This window comes from Toxotes jaculatrix, chromosome 7, assembly GCF_017976425.1.
Source record: "Toxotes jaculatrix isolate fToxJac2 chromosome 7, fToxJac2.pri, whole genome shotgun sequence".
Taxonomy (NCBI): domain Eukaryota; kingdom Metazoa; phylum Chordata; class Actinopteri; family Toxotidae; genus Toxotes; species Toxotes jaculatrix.
The window spans coordinates 29168273-29183152 of record NC_054400.1 but is presented as its reverse complement, the minus strand read 5'-3'; the positions used below and the strand labels follow the sequence as shown (position 1 = coordinate 29183152).

At 41.4% G+C, this 14880-nt stretch overlaps 2 protein-coding genes across 3 annotated transcripts; one reads left to right on the top strand and one right to left on the bottom strand.

Annotated features, from left to right (window-relative positions):
• Positions 1-845: 845 nt before the first annotated feature.
• Positions 846-4410, bottom strand: ak6 (adenylate kinase 6). The gene is made up of 5 exons (XM_041042584.1): positions 4171-4410; positions 3463-3555; positions 3122-3180; positions 2578-2723; positions 846-1669 (listed from the first exon to the last, which is right to left on the bottom strand). Exons 1-5 carry the CDS (start codon positions 4205-4207, stop codon positions 1480-1482), a joined length of 525 nt encoding a protein of 174 aa, XP_040898518.1. The 5' UTR covers positions 4208-4410; the 3' UTR covers positions 846-1479.
• A 17-nt stretch (positions 4411-4427) lies between these two features.
• Positions 4428-14838, top strand: rad17 (RAD17 checkpoint clamp loader component). Of its 2 annotated transcripts, none has more exons than XM_041042583.1 (17): positions 4428-4639; positions 4927-5023; positions 5719-5946; positions 6777-6851; positions 7045-7186; positions 7427-7563; positions 9113-9165; positions 9455-9580; positions 10175-10244; positions 10346-10457; positions 10617-10811; positions 11115-11218; positions 11305-11451; positions 11626-11754; positions 12754-12874; positions 13215-13272; positions 13885-14838. In XM_041042583.1, the coding sequence occupies exons 2-17, from the start codon at positions 4982-4984 to the stop codon at positions 14087-14089; spliced, it is 1944 nt and encodes a 647-aa protein (XP_040898517.1). In that variant the 5' UTR covers positions 4428-4639; positions 4927-4981; the 3' UTR covers positions 14090-14838. The 2 variants fall into 2 exon arrangements, with proteins under 2 accessions (XP_040898517.1, XP_040898516.1); XM_041042582.1 differs by having other exon boundaries at positions 4890-5023.
• Positions 14839-14880: the final 42 nt, after the last annotated feature.

Genomic DNA, 14880 nt, shown 5'->3' with positions numbered 1-14880 from the left:
GTGTTCAATGGACGCCATTCCTTGAACACGTTCATGCACAACACTGTAAATAGTAAACATTCATATTTCATGACCACCACCTTATCATCGTACCGTGTCTGTTTTTCAGTGACCAAATTGACCAACACCTATTCCCACGAACGGTTTTTCTGAACATACCTTACACAACCAGCAGTCTCACTGAATGCTGAGCTCAGTGCTGACTGTGTTATAACTGTGTTATAACGTGTACAGGTGTGGCTTCCCTCAAGTGTGCACGTCATGGAAGCTTGAGAGACTGCGGTTTACACAGGATCAGGACCAGGATCAGGAGCCTCATTCCTGTGTGTAGAATGAAAATCAAACCAAATAACAACAAAGAGCACAAGAGACCAAGAGTTGGTAGCAGCCTAGTGGTGTGTTCTGGACGCCTGGTGCCTCTGGCAATACAGTCATGTGATCACTGAAGAGATTTTTAACAAAAAAAAAAAAAAAAAATCCAGAAATCTAAGAAGACTATTTGATGACAAAGAATTCAAGGTGTCGCCTCAGCCTTCAAATTGTCCAGATTGCAGTCTAATCAAGTATCTTTGGGACGTGCTGGACAAACAAGTTTGATCCATGGGATCTGCTGCTAATGTCTTGGTGCCAGATACCAGAGGACACCCGCCAAGGTCTTGATTCAAGGTCATGTGATTTTAGGCAGGTGGTTTTAATGTTGTGCTTGATCAGTGTTCAGCAAGGATGAAATAAAATAGGCTGAAAGAGAGACAAAATTCTGCTGTAAGACATTCTGCTGGTGGTAGGCGACGTCCATCACACAAATCATATCATAAAGAGAATTTATTCCCACACTGGGACATGCAGACAGCAAAGATGTTGAAGTCAAAAGAGCTATGATAAATGGTTTTTATTCTTAAGTTTGTGAGTAAGGACTTTTACAACGATCTTTCACTTAAGTCCAAAATTTTACTTTTAGCATTTATCTTTTTCTTAGACTCTGGGACGAACTTAGTGCCTCATTTTTATTGTGTATTTTATTACAAATATATTTTTCTGTTTTTAAGTTATGAGGTACTTTATAACCTTGAGACAAGTGCTGCATAAATAAAGTTCTTAATCATTACTGGTACTTGACAGCTGTCAATACTCAAAGGTTTTAGCCCCATCTACCGTGTGATTGCCAATAGGACACCGTGACAATGCTGTTTCCCCAGTGGTAATTTATATATAAAAATGACACAAATGCAACAGTGCATGAGTATATTCATACAGTAGGCAATAAGACAGCCAGTGTCACAGCCAGTGTCATAAAGTCCTGGATAAAGGCCCAGAATCTGAAGAGAGCGATTCTACTTTGAATGTATCACTGTTCTTCAGGATGGCAAAATTTATGAAAAATAAATGCAGACTGGAAAATAACTACAATTCTTGTTGAATTCTGCAAATAACATTTGTTGACAGTCCTGCCACTGGAACCCTGCAGGCAGAGTTCAGCTTCTAGTTATGGTCCTTCATCCATTGCTCAGTCCACTGTACTATCTGCTCCAGGTTGCACTCCAGGTCTTCAGGAGTGTTGCTGGACAGCTGGTGGACAATCTCCTTGCTGTAGGCATCCATGGCTTCCTCATAGATGGTCTGGAAGATCTCACACTGCACGTTGTCCTGAAGCTTCTTCCCTGTGTAACCCCTGCAAGGCACACAGAGGACAGAGTCCACCTCAGACAGGGGGAGGGAAATGGAGACAAACAAGAAAAGCTTTGCTCATAGCAAGGGGGGCCAGGTTTCTAATATGGTGAGACAGATCAATAACTGACTTCATCATAACAGGTGAGACAAAAGAGTGATGGGACAGGCAGGTATTTATCAAACAGCCATGGTTTCAAAGTGATACAAAGATTAAAAAGTGGCTTATTTACATGTCACTGAACCATGTAACATATGTCAAATCTTTAGTGGTATGCCGCTGCTGTCTGCTGGTGTGCTTCTAATGTTTTACCGGGATACGTCGCATTAACATGGCATGCCAGACACCGCTTTCCATCGACAGGTACCAGTAAAATTAGCTTATAATGTAATACAAGAAGACCACTCCTTGTGATCAGTACTTCCTACTAACACTATTGTACTCTTTTAGCAATGTTAGGCGGTAGTGTACATATTAGCCTTGAATGGCTAGTACAGTGGGTGTAGACACTTGGACTACATCTGAATAACAAAATGATTTTCCTTTTAGGAAAGTTTGGAACTGGAAAGTTAATGTTATGAGTTGCAGAGTTAAATGTTGCCACTGACAACCATCAGTGCATGGTGGTGGAGAGTGGCTCCTGTCAGTGGAAACCCAGTAACTAGCCATTTTTACATAGCATGTGCTGTTTATAAGTGGTATCTGCCAGGGAAACACAAGTGACATGCCATATTAAGTGTCATATACCATGACCTTGACCATAGCTGATGAAAAGGTATGAATTGTTCAAAGATGTTAACTAAAACATGAAATCGTTGTGGCGTTGGCTCGATAGTCCACAGGCTCAAAGTCCAGTTGGAGTCCTAAATGAACTGAAGCTCTGCACATGTGGGAAATGAGAGGGATGTTACCTGCTCTCTAGCCGCGTGAACAGCTGAGTGTTATCTGTGCGGAGGACAAAGACGATGTGAAACCAGCGTTCAGGAAACAGGTCACAGCCATGATAGTCTACAATCACACCGCCTTCTATCATCTTTTCATCCAGCTCGTCCACCACCTGCAGGACCACAGCAAATCACAATATTTACTAACACTTACATCATTCAGCATGCAGTGATAATTTACTTCATCTTGGTTCCACATTTTCACAAACACACTTGTATGCACAGACAGGCGAAGCTCCTCCTGCAATCCTCTTAATTATAGTGATAATTTAGTCTATAATTTGACCACATGCATTTTAAGTAGCAGAGGACATAAACATGAGCACAGCACCTCTTAACTCACATCTCTCATAGATGTGAAGTGCACCAATGGTTGCGTTTTGAGCAAACACTGTGTGAACATCAGCATCTGACCAGCACCATGCCGGTTCTGTGGCACTGTGTTTCCATTTCTGTGCACTACAGATCAGCACTGCAGAACTAGGTTCAAAGCTTGCATAATTTAACTCACCCTGTCCTCATCCAAAATTGGGCACTGGTACTCTTCGTCATAGCCGTCATACAGTTGTCCTAAGGAAAGAGAATCAGGATAAGTAGAACAGCCTCGGGGGGACCCTGCCATTCACCTGCATACTGTTTATAAAGTCTAAATGTAACCTGTTCAAAATCTGGGTGAAGATTCAAAGCTGGAGCAGCTCCGACTACTCAAGGATAATGACCAATAAGGGTTTTTAATTTGTGATTCAACAGATGGATGAAGGATGCTCCATCCTCTAGGAATCTAAATCAGTGTAAGACATTTTTTGTTTCAGAATAGCTCTGAAAGCTGCGAAAGTCAGTTGAAGTTTTTACCTTCCTGGGCAAGGTCTCCTATGTTAACATAGTGCAGCCCAGTCCGCTGGGCCAGTTCCTTTCCTAAAGTGGTCTTTCCAACGCCAGGTGTTCCTGCAGAACATTAACATTCAAGATTAATTAACAATCAAGATTTACTAGTTCATTTTGTCTATCAACTAATCGATTAACAGCCTAACTGTTGTGTGGTTTTCCTACAATGCTGAATATCACCACAAGGTGGAGTTTCCTTGTTCATGTGTTGAGCTAAAGTTGAGAATAGTAGACACACACACACATACACACACAGATACAATGTTCTGACTGAGATGCTCAGACCCGGTGTTGGCTATATTCCGCTGCTCGTGTATAAATGTGCGGTTAAGCATCATTGTGGAAATCCCTATTCCAGTATCTGTCCACTCTGAGCTAAGCAGCTAACCCGGATCTCATGCTAGGTAAACTAACCGCATGTTGCCATCTCTCTATCTACACCACCTCATCTTTCAATATAGGCGACACTATATATAAAGATACTGACAGAATAGCCCTGATACATGTGACGTCTCCTGCTTAGAGCTGTAACACTCGGAAGTGAAAGGCCTGCAAAGTCTTAACCTAACAATTCAATGCAACTCCGATGTTACTAATTATACTCAGTTACTTATAAAAAACGAATTTCTTTAACGAATAGTGGCTCGTTAACTAAACTAGTGAAGTGTCTGTCACCTGTTAACAGAATGTTTGGTCGCTTCTTCATCTTCATGACTCGCCAGCCGCAAACACGTGTCTTGATAACGACTGCCCCAAAAACAGAACAGCCCCGTTATCTCTTTCCGCCGTTGTCGACGGACTATTTAGTCTACAAACCTGAAAAAAGATCAAGCGGACAAAATGGTAGAGATTAATCACTTGCTTGTTGTTTGCCGTCACAGCCACCTCGGTAACAATCCAACAGCTCTGTGCCCACAAACACTGCCACCGACTAACGCTTCACGTCACTTTTACGTCAATGAACAGCCACTTTACGGCATTCCGAGTCCACGGAGTTTAAATAGAGAAACTCAACTTTGCATCTCTGTTAACACTAACGTTACTCTCTTTTGAGCCATAAATTACTTCTTATTATACCCGAACGAGGGTCTGAAGTGACGGAAACACCGAGGTCTGCTTCTAACTCAACAAATGGTCCAACAAGGTAAGTTAATACAGAGACATCACATTAGCTTACAATAAACTAGTTAACCCGTTCCACTATCCCGCAGTCAAAAAGCAAATGTAGTTAGCTAAGTGTTTGACTCTTAAAAATTGCCGAGTACGTGTCTGACGTGTCTGAGGATGTCTGAGTTTAGCAGCACAATAACAAGGACCTGAAAGCTTAAATACCCACTATCCTTTCTTTTTGCTCTATACTAAAAAGTGTGTGTTTGCTGAATTTCTTTCGCCATATATACCACCACCAACAACGTCTCCACTGATTTTCAGGTTCCCAGTTTTTCAACTGAACTGCTCCCACCAATGCGAATCACCACGGTGAAGGATGAACAAACTTTCTCTGGGAGATAAAGCTGCTTCGGGCAGAGTAAGTTGACTTGATAATCTAGAAACCAGATGTCATTATCAAGCTATCTGATGGGTATATTTGGTTGCTTTAGTTTTACAGACCGGTGCTTCCATTGTTTTGTCCAACACATAAGTATCAGTGAGGGAAGCTGAAATAACAGAAACACCTCTCAGAGTAACACAATGCAGTTCAACAGCACCACAAGCTACATACTGCAAAATGCTGAATAAACACCTTATTATAAGAATTTCTCAACCAGCAGCTGAACACACTCCTGTTGATCTTTGTACAATGAAAATCAAACATTATTCAGAAAGTTCATCCAACACTGTTGCAGAAGTTCCCACAGTTTGTAAACAGTTTTGCCTTCAATTAGTTGCTTTCAGTTGATTCAAAAATTACTTTAATAACTTTCTTGTTGATTGTATCTCACTGCTTCCTGCATTTCCTCTTCTCTCAGTCATAGCACACATTTGTCACATACACGAGCCACATTTCTTAAGAAATAACTTCATTTCTGCTTAACTCAGTTCTCACTGGTGAGGTACCAGTTTTTCACTGTGCACACAAGGACCTTTGCCTCCACTTGTTTAATGTCTGGTTCTGTCATATAATCTTCTCTGATGTGGCTGTAATTTACAAACCTTCAGTTTGCTGCTTCAGTTGTACCTCATAAATGTTTAATCATTTTTGTTTGACTGTACTTACAATAGGTGAACCGCTGGGTGGATCCGTCTTTCATTGATTTGCCGGGGGAAAGCTTTTCTCTGCTTGAAAGAAGGAAGGGCACCCACTCGCGCTCTAAGGCCGAACCCAAGAGGGCGAGGAAGAGGAAAGGAGAGGCCTGCAGCTCAGACCCTCACACATCCTATCTGCCGACAGAGTCAGCCCAGGGGGAACAGGATGAGCCCTGGGTGGACAGATACTCACCTCGTTCAACGGTCAGCATCTGTATCCATGAGTTCCTTTACATTCAGCCAATAACTGTGTGTTCTAAGTCTAAATAGCTACTCCTCTGGACTTGCTGACTTAGCTCATACTTACTGTGATGTGTCTGAAGTGCTCTGTCATCACATCCAGACAGTGAGGGCAGTGGGTCACCGGGGGGGAAAATACATTATGAGACATAACTTAAGACTCAACTTCTCACCATAGATATTAACAAACACCTACGTCTGGACTTTGTCCAGAATTCACATTTGCAATTTGTCTGACATATCAAGCCTCAGTAAACACAAATATACACAGCGTCCTCAAAAATTGGGGTGCCTGATATGATTCTTCAGTCACGTTATACGCAATTTTAAATAATTATATTGATACCGTATATATTTTAATACAGTCCATTTTTTGCAAAACCTGTTAAGAATTTATGGGTAATCCAGTAAATGAACTACCTGTCAAATTCACATGAACTCAAAACTAACTTAGGATCCATAGGATAGTCCTGCAGAATAATTTCAACATCCCATGTGATGGCCTAATATATCCAGAAATATTTAAAGCATAGCTACCTCAGTATATAAATGGCGTAACAAAATCTCTGATGGTTGACATTATCTTACTGTAGATATCATCACATCACCCAACCCTACTTCACATCTAACTTCTCTCTACTATGGTGTGCCATTCAGCAGCACTCATCAGGGGCTTATGTTAATTTGACTTGAGTGTATGGAGGTGTATTTTTAGCTGTGATGAAGCTGTGATAAAGGTTCCAATCCGAACCTTCTAGCCTCTTGTAATTGTTACCATCTGTGTTTATATGCAGGCCGAGCTAGCTGTCCACAAGAAGAAGATCGAGGAAGTGGAGAACTGGATGAGAGCTCACATAAACTCATCAAAGGTAACTGAGGTTTTTCATTTTAATAATCAGTGATTCCAGTAACTGAACCCTGGCCCACAGACTGGTCTCCGTAACAAAGTCTTTTAGTAATTATGATATAATTAATGATAATCTTAAACTGTCAAAATGCTTTCTATGGAGGTCTTATGTGAAGTTGAAGGTTCACGTCCAGCTTGCCCATTGTCGTCTATAGGGCGGCATCTTACTGCTGACAGGACCATCAGGCTGTGGAAAGACTGCTACAGTCCAGGTTCTGTCTCAGAAGCTGGGCCTCGGGATTCAGGAGTGGATCAACCCCACCAATCTGGAGACATACAACAGCAGCAGTCAGCACGGTCAGGAGGATCCCTCTCTGTCCTACCTGCCCCATGCCTGTCACTGTCAAACTAAGAATTAGCATGAAATTTTTAATGAGTCCCCTCAGTCCCCTCAAAACTGCCCCCTAGTGACCAGAAAATTTTAAGCTTTTATTTTGTCCATGTGATGTTTGTAAATAGGGGCATCACCCTGTGTCAGCGTACAGGCTTCTCCAGCCTGTTTTTCTGACATGTCCCTTATTCTCCATCATTTGTCAGAATGGCGGATGAATGGCTTGTCCTGCAGCTCCCAGTTAGCCCAGTTCCAGGACTTCCTCCTCAGAGCCAACAAATACAACTGCCTGAGGATGGTGGGTGACAGAGGAGCCACAGACAGGAAGCTCATAATGGTGGAGGTATGTACTACATTGTTCTTGTATTTAACCCCAGTGTATCACTCCTGTTCATTTCAGTAGTACAGTACAATGACTGTAGAAGATTGTCACGATTGTAAATTGCTCAGGCTTGTTCTGACCTGGTATTGACCTGCTCCTCAGGTGATCCAATCACAAGTGGACAGCTCCAAGTACAGGTGTGAATGCACCCAAGACATATTGAGGACACATTGAGATTCCATCACTCAGACCACATTCTGAGGTGGTTTAAGCCAGTGTATGTCATTCATAAACAAATACAAGTTGAACAAATTCTATAAGCTGGCTTTGTCCACGACATCTGAAAATGTCCAGTTAAATCCACCTGTGCCCAAGATGACCTGTCCTTGCAAATTATGTACTGAAAAATAAATCTAAATAAATAATTGTTTATTAAATTGACATTTCTTTAACATGCAGTAGTTAATAGCCTATTTAGGCATTTGTTTGCTAAAACAGAAAGTCATTGTAAAGTAAGTTTTTCACATCTCTTGACACTTGAAAATTTGATTTTAGTAACTTGAGAACTGGTCTCAAATTGTCCAGATTTTTGCAGTCGTATGTCTCTGGGCTTATCAGTTCCTCTTATCGATGCTGGCGTGGTTTTCTGACAGTTGTGCATTGCAAAACAATACCGTCAGACTCGTGGGTATGCTGATGGAAATTTGCAACAAGAAGGAGTCATGGCGAAGAGGAAGGAACGGTCCCAAGTGTGGCTTCATTTCATGAAGAAAGACGATGACAGTACTAGTTGTAATGTCGGCAAAATCATTTTTTTTCCCCACAAAGTAAAAGGATCAATAATCGTGAAGAGAATGGGGCCCGACAAGTAGAACGTATAATGGCGTTGGTATAAATTAACCAGGAGATAACATACCTGTATGGTTTCTGTTATCTCCTTCCATCTGTGCTTATGTTCTGGTGTTTAGAGTCACAGTAACTAACTCTTTTTATAACAGAGTGCTGCATCTGAAATGTGCTTTGTCCAACGATGTGTTTCTTCTTCTTTTTTTTTTTTTTTTTTTTTTACCATGCACTAATTATGTTTATATGTTATTATGTTTATAATTATATGTTTTAGGTGATGAACAATTTGACACTGTTGTGACAGTATTTATGTTCACTGAAGCTAAAGTGTGCCCCACAACGCAAAAGGCATTTTTTTTTTTCTTTACCAGCTCTTTTTCATCTTCAGCTGTGTGGAAAATTGATTTTGTTATTATCAGGTGCATTAAAAGTAGAAATCTGGGTTATCCGCTGAGCCCTAATTTGGCTCCAGCTTTGCCAGATTGGTTAACAGCTGTTGGAAGCTGGATCAAGAGCTGCTAATGTTTCATATAACCATAGTTGGATTCAGAAATTTCCAGATGTGTATTTTCCTGATGTAGTAGATAAAGCTGTAATAATTAAACAGTTTAATTAAACTAAACCCAATGCTTTTTTGTATTTAAAACCGGTCTAAAGCTCACACTGAGAGAGAGACTGATTTTGGTTGCACACCTGAGTTAATACTTGATTCTCACTTCCTCAGGATTTGCCAAACCAGTTCTACAGGCAGCCTGGCAGCCTGCATGATAACCTGAGGTGAGGGCAGGTCGGGTTTCAGCCTACATTTCCTTACATTCTTTTTCAGAGTAAACCAGGAGATGTTGCACAGATTTTAAGCCACTCTTTAAAAGTAATGTCAGATGCGCTCCTGGTTTAACTTTGCAGCTTTTAGTGTTCCTGTGTTTGCATCACTATCAGTGGACCAGATTAAAGCCCTTCTACAGGAGTGTGTTTTCGTTAATTGTATTTGGTAATACAAACTGTACTATGTGTACAGAGTACTATATTCTCTATGTGAGACTTTGTCTTTCTGTGTGTCTTCCAGGCGCTTTGTGAAGACCAGTCGATGTCCCCTGGTGTTCATAGTGTCTGACAGTCTGAGTGGAGACAGTAGCTCACGCTTTCTTTTTCCCAGAGAGATCCAGGAGGAGCTGGACATCAGCAGCATCAGGTTCCCAATGATGCACACCACTGACTGTGACAGGGATGTTAGACCTTTATGGGAACCTGCATTAGCCCTCAGAGACCCTAGAGACAGTTTGAACCCAGCTGTGGACTGAGGAAAGATCAGTGTTGCACAAGTGCACACTGTGGTTTTCATTGAGTTTGTGGTTGTAATCAGTATCTATTCAGAACCTGATTTACGAAGACAGCAGCTAATAACGCAGTCAGCTCCTGGGCTGAACCTGGCTCTTGTAAATCCCATTTGGCAGAGATTTTCAGTAAATCCAGCAGAATACATAATTATCCTCTGTTAGTCCTATCCTTCCTCATGTGTAGGGCAGAATGCATCAAATCTGCACCCAAAACATCTGACCCTCACTATGAAAACGTAATGACACAGTCTATGTGGTAAGTTCAGAGTGACAAATGGAGGTATAAATTCCAATTACACTAAATTCTCAAATCTAAAATCTGCTGATCTGTTTGCATTTCAAGTAAACAGCCAGTAAAGTCATCCCTCATCATGTTAACCTGTGTGGATTCCATTCAAAGGGACCACTGCTTTCCTCTGAACATTGTTCTGTGTGTTCTCTGTTTCTAGTTTTAATCCAGTGGCTCCAACCACAATGATGAAGGTCCTGGTGCGCATTTCAACCCTGGAGGCAGGAAAGGTGAGTGGAAGCCTTGGAATTGATTATACTTTTTGGTATGGGTTTTGTTTTTGTTTTTTTTTTTTGTTTCTACAGTGTATTTTTTCCATAATTACAAGCAGAGCTGTGGGAGGATATGTGTCCCAGACCAGGCAGTGTTGGAAAAGTTGTGTTCAGGAAGCTCAGGAGATATTCGCAGCGCCATCAACAGCCTTCAGTTTTCCTCCCTCCCAGGTCAGGAGTAAATCCACCACACCTCACCACACCACACCACACCAGAGGGGTAGTCAAGAGTCTATGATCCCTTTTCATTTTAATGACCTCATGGCCTTTCCTAAATAAATACTGTCTCACCAAATGACCTCAAAGAACTTCTTCATTGTAACTTTTCAGACACGTCGTTGGAAAAGGGGCTATGGAGGCTAAAGAAGGACAGACCTGTAACTTCAGTGGGCAAAGCTTCTTCTAGGACAAACCAAAGGAAGAAGTCCAAACAGACAAAGGAGCAGGAAGAGGAGCAGGCGATTGGAGGGAAGGATGCCTCTCTTTTCCTGTTCAGAGCACTGGGAAAAATCCTTCACTGCAAACGTGAGTCAAATCTCCCCTATTTTAGTTGGAGCGGATGGATGATTGTTTTCCTGGTAGGAGCATGCGTTTTTTGTACCATAAATTGTCTAAACAGGAAATAAATTTGATTCAGATTCATGCATAAAATTATTTCTCAAACAATTGGGTTATGAGGGGCCACAAAAAGCAGGAGATCATAAGTCATATTCTGTCAGTGCTCTTTGCTGATTCAGAAGCATCTCATCACTGAGGGGGGTAGCTGCTGTGGCTTTGCTTGATAGTTCAGTTAAATAATTTGTATCCTTGGTTGTTTGTCATCAACAGGAGGGAATCACGAAGGTGCCGAAGCAGCTGAACGTGCCCCTGGACCTGGTCTATCATCTCACCTGTCTCATCATCATAGAGAAGCATTATTAGTAGACCCTGAGGTAATAACATGCCCTTTTTTTGCCTCAAATGTCCTTTTATTCTTCTGGAAAACTCAGAGATCATCTGTCTCTGTCTCTCTTTTCAGTTGGTTGTTGATCGTTCACATGTGTCTGGAGAGTTCTTCAACCTGTACCTCCATCAGAACTACCTGGACTTCTTCTCTGAGGTGGAGGATGTGGAACGAGCCAGCGAGTATCTATCTGATGCTGACCTCCTCACTTCTGATTGGACGGTTAGTGTTTCCCACAAGACATGAACAGCTAACAAGAATGCTTTGACAAGACTTGTCAGACACCAAATCACCAAAACAAACAGCACACTGGTTTATGATGCAGAGACAGGATTTTAACATTATCAGCGTGAACTACAGTCTATGTTGCCTTATAAAGGCCTGTCCTGTTTTCAGAGTCGCAGCACCATGGGGGGTTATGGGTCTTCAGTTGCCACCAGAGGGCTCCTTCACTCCAACTCTCAGCAAGTCTCTGTTGGCTTCAGGCCGCTGCACAAACCCCACTGGCTGCTAATCAGCAAGAAGGTAAGACACATCAGGGCTGCTGCTCTGTCATTAGCTTTAGCTGTGTTTATGTTTATGGTTTAAGACTGGTTTAAACCTGAACAAAGACATATGGTCTTTAAAACCTAATGACCAAAAGAGGAGAGACTGGTATGTGTGTGTCTTAGTAAGGTGTTGTCTCCAAGCACCTGGACTCCACTGGAGGGATGAACACCTTCTTCCTAAAGATATTTACTCATCTGGTGTTTGGATGGTGGTGGTGCAGAGAACTGTCTAACATGTTGCCCCACAGTGTGAAGGCCACAGCATATGATTCACATCGTTTTCATACTCATCAAACTATTCAGTGAGCCCTCCTGTCCTATGGACGGAGGCACTGTCATCCTGTTTCTCCACTTATTATTCAGGTTTTCCCTTCCACTTGTCACTGTATCAGCTGCTAAGTATTGGTTGGAACTGTCATTGTTTTTGCTTTTTGAATAGTTCTTTTTGTTCTTATTATTTTGTTTTTTGTCAATTCCAACAATTTTACTTTTTAACATTCTTACTTTTTCTTCCACTTGTAAATAGGATGAAATGTATAAACAAGCAGTTTCACCCTGTATTCCTTTGCAAAAAAGATAATACATGTGACCAGTCTGAGCTAGAAGTCAGTTCAGTGCGGTTGGTGGATTCCTAACCTGCGTGACCAGGGCCAGAAACTGAGAGACACTGAAGTCTAGTGTAATGGTCTCCAGCAGGTTTACTGTGATGTGGTTTACACTACATGTCTCAGTGCTCTGCAGTATCAGACCATGTGTATTTCCTTACACTCATTTATAAAAGTAAAAAAAAAACAAAAACAAATAGACATCAGCCCTCACTCAAACATCCTTAAATATATACAATGTTTCTCAGATCCCAAAGGTTAGTTAGAAATGGACAGTGTTGTTGAGCTGCGTCTAATGTGTCTGGAGAAGACGACTTTAAATGTAGCTACAGTAGATTAGACTGTAAGGAGACTCACGTTGTTCCTTTCAGCATCGGGAGAACTGCCTAGCTGCCCGGTCCCTGTTCAGGAGCTTCTGTCTGACACCAGTGAGCCTGCAGACTGAGCTGCTGCCATACCTGACCAAACTCACCAACCCCATGAGGAACCAAGGTAACACACAAATGTTGGTCTTACTGTAGCTGTGGGCACACGTATTGACATCCTTACCTGAAACGCCATAGTGAAATGCCTAATCCAAACCCTTATCCTAATTCTAACCTAAACCTGATTCTCATCTGAACCCTAAAACCAGGTCTCAACCCTCTAAAACTGGTTTGACAAAGGTTTGGAACTGGTGTGAGCAGTGATGGAACAATATTATAAACTTTTTAAACCCTTTTTAATGTGACAATCTGGTATCTTAGCATAATCATTAGGACTTTGTAGACTCATTTTAATGAGTGTGTTGTCATTAATATAAGTGTTCTGTCTGATACAATGTGTTTTCCAGCTCAGATAGCCTTTATCCAGGACGTGGGTCAGATGTCACTGAGGAGGTTCCCTGGCAGGTACAGCACACACTTTTATTTTCCCACAATGCACTTAGATTCAAGATTTCCTTAACAGCAGCATTCTGTACTGTCCTATTGACAGAAGAGAATAGTGGAAAATATAGCTTTTCCATAGCTGGAATCAAACCTATTAGACAGTGTTTACACTGAACCAGGAGCTAACAGCTAAAATAGAACTGATGTGCTTTTGCTGAACATCAGTTGTGTGGTTAAAATGTAGATGCAAGGAGCTGGTTCAGTGGTGTGCTGGGAAAGGAATTCAGCCCTGGACTTATATGGTGGGACAGGAGCCGGGGGGTGGTGCTTGGGTCCGTGAAGGTTGATTACATATTTACTGTATAATCCATATGGCAAGTGGGAGAAAATATTTTAACAACTAATATTTTTTAAATGAATTTAAATACACAATAAAGAAAAAAACATTCAATACTAAAAAGGCTGCTATCATGTATGAAGTCCGAACCAACAGACCATTTTAGCTCCCTTCCAGTGGCTTTCTCTATAAGGCTCTGTTATTTCAAGCCGTTATTTTACCACAGCAGTGGTGTAAACTGTATCAGACCAGACCATCTTTATTTCTCTGTTTGGATGTGTGTTACGTGTGAGCAGATTAAAACTGGAGGCTCTGACGGACAAAGAGCCGGGCCAGCTGGACACAGACAGTGAGGAGGAAGAGGAGAAGGCGGAGGAGGAGAAAGAGGAAGGCCAGTGTGGAGGTGAGGAGGGCCTGCCTGCCAGTCAGCCTCCACCTACTAGGAGCCAAGTCCTTTTGGAGGAGGAGGACCTGATCATAGAGGAATACAACAGTGATTAACACACACAGCTCTTCCATACATCCACTGTCACACTGTGACACACTTTCACTTTTTCACTGTCAAATTTGTGTTGTATAGATTTTTTTTAAATGGAGTTATGGTTTGGTATGGAGGAAGATTAGCACCATGTGGAATAATAAAAAGTACCTCTGAGGCTAACTGACGTAATGTAAATAATGTTCCAAAGTTGGTATATACTTTTTTTTTTTTTTAACTTTAATTTGAATCTTGAGAATTAAAATGGTGAAGTTGATCCCAGAAGTGAAATAATTCTCCATGTGGTCCTAACCCTCCTCCATAGTATGTTGCTGTGATAATAGTTCTGTTATTACCAGTATTTTTTGCCTTATTGACATGTTAATTGGGCAAGATATGATCACTTTTCAAAGGAGCTGAGTTGAATTCAGTGATTCTGTGGCTTGTCACAGGCTCATAATGCCATGAAAGCACTGGAATTAATTGTAGTAATCTCCCAAAGTGACCCTTAAGAGTTCAGTCCTATCAGCTGAAACACTGTCAGTATTTATTAGTTTTAAGTGCACATTCAGCACTTATTTTCCTTTCTTTCTTTCTTTCTTTTTGTTTTTTTTTTTTACTCAACATTTGTTTTGCTGGTTGATTTTTGGGCCTGGACTAACCTGTAATGGAGACCCGTCCAGGAACAAACCCAGCCCAGCTCTTTCACATGGGTGGAAAATAAGACATATTACATTAATGCTTATTGAGAGATAAGTTGTTTCAATCTAAATAATGTGAATAAAAAATAATGTGTGAAAAGCTGATCATGGGG